The 7,819-nt window shown below is 40.0% G+C and overlaps 1 protein-coding gene across 1 annotated transcript in view; it reads right to left on the bottom strand.

Moving 5' to 3' along the window:
* Positions 1-2,283: 2,283 nt before the first annotated feature.
* LOC135780849 (beta-2-glycoprotein 1-like) overlaps positions 2,284-7,819 on the bottom strand; it is a 115,753-nt gene continuing 110,217 nt past the window's right edge. The window contains exon 6 of the mRNA XM_065291126.2: positions 2,284-2,578. Coding sequence (XP_065147198.1) covers positions 2,391-2,578 — 188 coding nt within the window. The 3' untranslated portion in view covers positions 2,284-2,390. The remainder of the gene's footprint in view (positions 2,579-7,819) is intronic.

Here is a 7,819-nt window from a genome sequence, read left to right as displayed (position 1 = left end):
AATATAAGTGATCTTGACATATCACGCCAGCTAACAGACGGACGGTTAAGCCGATCCGTCTGTTTCCTGACCTGGGCCCTGGATAGGCAGACTATATCAGAATTAAGACTATTGATCAGATTTCTAGTGAGTATAGCACTTCCTTCCGATGACGGATGAAGGCCATCTCGGGTTAGGAGGAATGGTCTTCCCCAGAAATGCTTCCAATTGTCTATAAACCCTACATTATGCTGAGGGCACCACTTTGACATCCAGCCATTGAAAGAGACTAATCTACTATGTGTTTCAACTCTCCGGTAGCGGGGAGGGGACCAGAGCATATTACATTGTCTGACATTGTTTTTGCAATTTCACACATCTTCTTAATAGTATCTTTGGTGATTACTGATTGTCGGAGTCTGGTGTCATTCGTGCCAGCGTGAATAACAATCTTAGAAAACTTCCGCTTAGCATTAGCCAGCACTTTAAGTTTGGATCTAATGTCAGACGTTCTGGCTCCCGGTATACAGTCGACTATGGTGTTTGGTGCCTCAGTGTTAGTGTTCCTAAGTATAGAATCTCCAATGACCAGGGCACTTTTAAAAGGTGTTTCAGCTCGTGTACTCCTTAGGGGATCCAATCTGTTAGAAATTACCGTAACGTTATGGGTCTTAGAATGACGCCGTATATGACTATGCCGCCTGACAATCACCCAGTTTGACCGCCGACTTGACTCTGATGTCGGAACCGAGCCATGTGTATTTTGATAAACACTATGCGCGCTTGATACAGTATTTGTAATATTTACATTAGCATCTGATGTCGGAACCGAGCCATTAGTCTTTTCGCTCGATAGATTATTTGCAACAGTAACATTAGCGGTTTTGCTATCCTCAACCAGCGTTCGGATGCGCGATTCTAGTTCAGCAACCTTCTCAGTTAACCTTAATACTTCAATACACTTAGTGCATGTAAACCCCTCTATGCTAACAGCAGAAGCTAAACTATACATGTGGCAAGTATTACATGTTACAATAACAAGCGGAGTCTTACCGCTTTCATGCTGGGCGATGGCGTCTTCGTTTACCCGAACGCGGTCCCCGGAGCTGCATCGCGTGGGGTGTTCGGTTGTGACACGCCTCGGTCGCCTGCGAACGTCTGGGGCCAGGGTGATGTGGGGCATGCTGAATCTGCGAAGGCCGGGCAGCGGTTCCTCCACAGCTTCCCGATCGCTTTCATGTTGGGCGATGGTGTCTCCGTTCAGTCGTTCACGGTCCGTGAAGCTGCATCGCGTGGAATGCTCGTTTGTTGCACGCCTCGTTCGCTTGTGGACGTCGGAAGGCAGGGTGAAGTGGGCGCTGTACCTCGCGTTGGATCTGCTACAACCGGGTAACAACTCCTCCACAGCTTCCCGCTCAGGTGAGGACAGAAAAGCATATATCAGATGAATCCGCCATTAGATCGGAAAATGCTTGCTTCAGCCTCCACCGTTTGTTGATGCTAGCGGGCTATATGCTAACACTGGGTGTTTATTAGTGATAAATAGTTTCACGTGGTAGTACTGCTCAATAATCGTCACGGTAAAGTTTTTCTATGTAAAACTAATAAGTTATATTATATAAATAGGAATAAGATGGTAAAAAAAAGGATTTTAGATGATGAACTCGATGGAGCTCCGATGCACGATGCACGATCTGTTCTTGTTTTAGCCTTGAGGTCTGGATTGTGTTTTTTTATGTTACATTATTACTACACTCGCTAGTACGGTTTAATCTCAGCGGCTGTATTCTGCTGCTTATGTTGTCCATGGATTTTTCTGTGTTTTCTCCTGCATCTGTTAATGTTAAGCTGCTTTAAAACAATAAAAAATTGTGCAAAGCGCTATATAAATAAAATAAAATTCATATTGATAAGGTAGTAAAGACGATATTAAGTCCTGTCAGCACTGCATTGTGAGCTGATCTTCTATTAAATATGGTAAGAAGCATCACTTTTCCGCCAGATGCTTAAGGTATTCAGCCAATCACAACACCCTGGATAGCTGGAGAACTATAAGCTTTGTACATAATCAACACGTTTCAGGAAGGCAGGGCATAGAGGAGCAACAATAATGTACGGTATGTGGAAAATAATGTGTTTTTGAACCATGATAAATTACACCAAATACACAAAATAACATTCTTTTTAGCAACGTTATAGGAACTCTTTAAATTATCATATTGTAAATACATTTTTAATAGCTTAATGTTGAATGTACAGTTGTTGATAAAAAAGATTTTTTTATCATGGGTAGAGAAACATAAATGTTAATCACTCGTGAATATTTTTATTTGTACAGACATATAATTTTCTCAGCTAGTTCCAGTTAATTATCATTTGACACACTGCTGATTTTACTCTTTGTGAGAGAACTAAGCATTTATGCAGACAGGCTTTTCAGACCAGTGTCCACTCTTGTTACAGACTATTTCCATTGGTCCATCCAGAACATAGCCCTTACTGCAGCCATATTTTATCCGTGCCATATAACCATATTCCTTAAGAACAGCCGATGTGAGAAATCCATTTTCTATAGTAGGGGGTACTTTGCAGGACACTTCTACAAAAAACAGAAAAAAATTAATAAATTACAAACTTATCAAACAGATTCAGTTATACATTTTTTTTGTGTTTACACACTACACTTCCTTATAGGGATGTCCCAATTCGATCACGTGATTGGAAATCGGGCCAGATCACGTGGTTTCAGACTCGATCAGGATCGGCACATAGGCTGAAGGTCTTGCTCTGCTCCGTGCCAGTGCACGCGCTGCGCTGGTGCGTGTGAACTGACGAGAAGTGAATAATGACGTGTTTTCATTCATAGGCTTCACGCTCGTGCATGCTAGGGCACCCACGACAAAAAATGGATTGCGTGACCGGGTTTTCACCTCTCATTTAAATGACGCGGCGATCGTTTTGACACCATGTGCTCAGTTAATCTACATCGGTACGCAGCTCCGCGTCTCACTCAGAACCACAAGAACGCGCATTTGCGCAGGATCATGACATTAACACATTTTATTACACGGCTCTCTGGAATGCTTGATTCTGATTGGTCAGTTGAGACATTTGCAGGTTCGTTCTTTTCAAATAATAACCGCTCCAAATTAATAACGCATAGCCGGACTACTTCCACAAGTAAAATCGCTCCGCGCCAATAAAGATCAATAAAGATTACGGTCTGTTTGGCGCCATCTTGCGACAAACACTCGACAACCACGACAAGACACAGAGAGCTTACTGAGACTGAACTTGACAAAATAGAGCATGACAGCTACGAAGCCAACACAGAAAAAAATACAGAATGGGCATTAAAACTTCTCAAAGACTGATTAAAGAGAAAAAAATGGAGACAGACAAGTATAAAGCAGAGGATCTTAATAAGGTATTACGATCATTTTATGCATCTGTGCAAAGATTCGCGGAAGGATAAAAATCTTAATTTAAAACAAATATGCCAATAAAATGTTTCAAATACATATTCATGTCCAGTTTTTTTTTCTTATGTGGCAAGTAGCCGTGTAATAAGCGGGATAATGTAGAGGCAGCCGGTAGTTGTTGGGAAATAAGCCCCTTCAGTGTGATACAAGACCCTCCGCTTCGCGTCGGGTCCTGATCACACTGTCGGGGCTTATTTCCCAATAACTACCGGCTGCCTCTACATTATCCCTTACGTAGAGATGAGAGATACAGTAGAGAGAGAGGTAAAAATGGTGCCCACGTCGAAAGTATGATAAATTATGTATAGCCATGTCACTCATCTCATTACAATTTGTTATCTAGATAACTGGATACAACTTATTGTATAGTTTAATAAAAAAATTATTTTGATTATACAAATCAATTACGATCTAACTATAGTGATTGTTTTACTGACTGCTGACCAGCTTAGGTAATCTTTATGGCTAATTTATAAAACAGTTTGAATCCGTATGTTGTTTTTCTTGTTAATTGAGTCTTTTTTTGGGTAGCCTTTCTTATGCATTGAATTAGTCAAGGAGGTTGATTCTTATTTATCAATTGTGCATAATGACATGTGCAACAAATGCATATAGGGCAGGGGTCTCAAACTCAAATTGGCTTGGGGCCATTTCTGAGATTGACATTTATTTGGAGGGCCGCAGAGCTATTTTAAGCTTAAAAAAGTAAAATTCTATTATTTAATGTATAATAAAAGCAGTGGTTTTTAGCTTTTAAATATGCATTATTTTATATAAGTAAATAATTTCTTAACCTTCTCTTTAATAACTAAGGCCTATTAAAACCTTGCACTAAACTAACAAAAAAAATTTCTGTATACATTTATAAACTATTATAAAAAAATTACCATCAGTAAGTGTTTGTGTTTTGATTTATTTTGGATTGTTTACAGTCATAGTATTGACTTTATTACGTTCCATCTTAGTTATTCCACAGTTTTAATGAATTTGCTATTATATGTGGCAAAAAATTTGAATAAGTAAAAGTGATCCTAAAACTTATGAATGGGTAGTCAATGTTACATAAGCTAGTTAAACAGAAAAAAATATAATACTGCTAGGTGTAATTGCATAGCAGGCTACATAATAATATTATACTTCATTAATATATAGCAGTATACATACTTTTATCCTCTGTATGTTTCTCCTCATCTTTCCTCTTTTAACCTGGGCACTTTGATGGCAATTTTTCTTATCTGTAGTTTATGTGTTGCATTACATCTATGGCTCTGCCTCATATTATGCGGTGTCTCGATAAGAGGTTGTGACTTGTTGATGTGAGCCCCACCGCAGCTCTTTGAGTAACAGCTGATATTCACCCGGAAGTATCAAATCTTCTCTGGATAAACACTACAAAGTCCCGACCAGATTAACTGATCGCATGGTGACAATGATATGATTGACGCGAGGTTCAGATGAGGAATTAAAGTCCGATCACGCATTCCGTTATCCTCGCAATCACGGAGCGCGCGAGGCTCATAGCTGCGTAGCAACGGGTGACTCGACCCACGCCACAGAACGCAACTTCTGCTCCCAAGCACTTTAGAAAGTAAATGCCTTGACTCGTTTTAACGCGCGTTGTTAGACGCGATATGTCAATGAACCCTTAAACGTTTAAATAAAAAATGAAATGAATATGAAACAAAGTGAATAAAAATCTTTCTGCGGGCCAGATTATGTTATATTGTTGAAAGGTGCCGCGGGCCGCAGAGAGGGGGAGGGCGGGCCGCAAATGGCCCGCGGGCCGGGAGTTTGAGACCACTGCCTTATACAGTATGCTTCACATATCTAAATGGCCAACGAAAAGTTGTGAAATCATGTCATCTGATTTTCACATATATCCATTTGGTTTTAAAGCTGTCAATCACGCCGCATATCTCCCACCCTCGTGAAGTTTCATTGAAGCTCAGCACTGGATAGCCAAATAAACATAGCCTGGTGAAACCAGAGGTGGAAAAAGTAATAAAATATTGTACTCAAGTAAAAGTAAAGTTACTTTTATAATATTTTACTTAAGTAAAAGTAAAGTTATTGGTCTAAAAATCTACTCAAGTAAAAGTAAAAAGTAAACCATTTTAACTTTACTCAGAGTAAAAGTTACTTTTTTTTAAAGCAGAGAGAGGTGGAGGATTCTAGTATAGTTCAAAAACGACAAGGAAATATAAATCTCAAACTAGTTGTTTTTAATTGTAGGAACATCTTTATAATTAAAGTGCAATAACAAAAAGTTAATAAAATAAAAAGCTTTTTTAAACTAAGAAACATTTATGGAATTGTTTAATGATGTTTACATTTGAGTTATGCACTTTTGAAGGTGGTCAGCAGCTAGTAAATACAATCACTATAGTAAGGTAGTGTTGGATGTATTGCTGGTAACATAACATTATTTTATTAAACTATAGTTTAAATGAGATTATAATGAGATGAGTGCCATGGCTATATACTTTTGACACGTTTATTGTCTTCTAGCTTCCCTGACCTGGGTACCTGATGTCAGACCTTTATCTCTCTCTCTCTCTCTCTCTCTCTCTCTCTCTCTGCAATGTCTAATGAACTGCGCATTCTCGAGGACGTTCTGAAGTTGTGTTTGACTTGACGCGAAGTTGCTAGACCTCGGAAGATAATGCGCATGGTATTAAAAACGCGTCGTGCAAATGAGCAGAAAAAACCCGGTCGTTTGTACTCAAGAGCATGAATCCTACCTTTCATATGAAAGAAACACTCGCTTCGCGTCAGTGGAAAGTGGTTGCTTAAATATGGCCATGGGTTTCTTTCATAAGATTTGAACTGAGGCGGGTCTGCATTAGCGCGCGCCTGTATCGTCCGTCTCCATGGTTCTTTTTGCGCGTTCCCCCGCCCTTCAATCATCCATTGCGCGTCATTATTCAATTCAATTTTATTTATATAGCGCTTTTCACAAAAGTCAATTGTTTCAAAGCAGCTTTACATAAATAGAAGCAGTGAAAAGCACAGAAAAACGACAGATAGCACAACAAAATACATGATAGCATAAGCAGTTAAATTTGCTTCGGCTATGACTCAATATTATAAGTGAACGTATTACTAAAGTAACGTCTAAAAGAGGAAGCTAAATAAAGCCCAAAAAGGCTGCCTCCCCGGGGTGAAAAAACCCCCTAGGAGAAAAAAACCCCGGGCTTTTATCCGAGGAAAAATAAGTCCTAGGAGGGAAAAACCCTTGGGAGAACGGATAAGGAGATTTAGCGGAGATTAAGCGGGTTCTGCCGGTGATGGTTGGTCAGGCATCAGCTGGGCATCACGTTGAAGGACGGCCAGTAGATCAGAGGTGTGCCGACTTTCACATCTACCGGGACTGGGTCTGTTTGTCTCGTTGTCCTCGGGTCGAGGACGAGACAGGGAGAAAAACAAAATCGTATTAGCGTAGCGGCCGTTCATATGTATTGAAGTGTCACACAGTGATGTGGTTTAACTCAGCTTAGTTCCAGACAGACTAACTATTGCGGCATAATTATATTATCCAGAGTTGAGGATTTAGCTAATTGGGGGCCCATTGTGAGGGTATATATGGTAAATAAGGGTCACCTTCCGATCTTTAAGAGAAAATGAAACCTGACGACCCGTTTGACTAAGGCCTAAAGCCCCACTGTCGTCGTTAATGCAGGTTCAGTAGCAAACGGGTCTATATTGTATTCCATTTACAGGACCAGGAGAAAACGCCATACATCGCAACCCGACCATACGTGCTAACCCGTTTGACTAAGGCTGGAGGCCCCACTGTCGTCGTTAATGCAGGTTCAGTGCCAAACGGGTCGGTATGGCATACTATTCACAAGACTAACGAAAGCACCAAAATCGCAACCCAACCATACGTGCCAAACCGTTTGACTAAGGCCGGAAGCCCCACTGTCGTCGTTAATGCAGGTTTAGTGGCAAACTATTTAATGCCATTTATTTTAAGTGTTCATGCAAAAAAGGTTTTTATTTATTTATTTGGTTGGTCTGTGTTATGACCGTGAGTGCTTTGTTCCGTAAAAATAACTATTACGAGTTAAGTACGTTTACTAGACAAATTATGCGAATGCTTTGTTGAAGAGAAAAGTTTTAAGTCTAGATTTAAAAGATCGACTGTGTCTGATTTTCGGACATCGGTTGGTAAATCATTCCAGAGCTTAGGAGCTAATTAGGAAAAGGATCTTCCACTTTTAGACACTTTTGATAGTCTAGGATAATCAATAGGCCAGAATTTTGCGACCGTAGTGTGCGTGATGGATTGTATTCTGATAGTAATTCTCTGAGATATGAGGGTGCTAAGCCATTTAAAGCTTTGTAGGTGATTAGTG

The sequence above is a fragment of the Paramisgurnus dabryanus genome, chromosome 23 (assembly GCF_030506205.2).
Source record: "Paramisgurnus dabryanus chromosome 23, PD_genome_1.1, whole genome shotgun sequence".
In the NCBI taxonomy this organism is placed as follows: Eukaryota; Metazoa; Chordata; class Actinopteri; order Cypriniformes; family Cobitidae; genus Paramisgurnus; species Paramisgurnus dabryanus.
The sequence above is the reverse complement of the archived record's forward strand: the minus strand, read 5'-3'. Positions and strand labels throughout refer to the sequence as shown.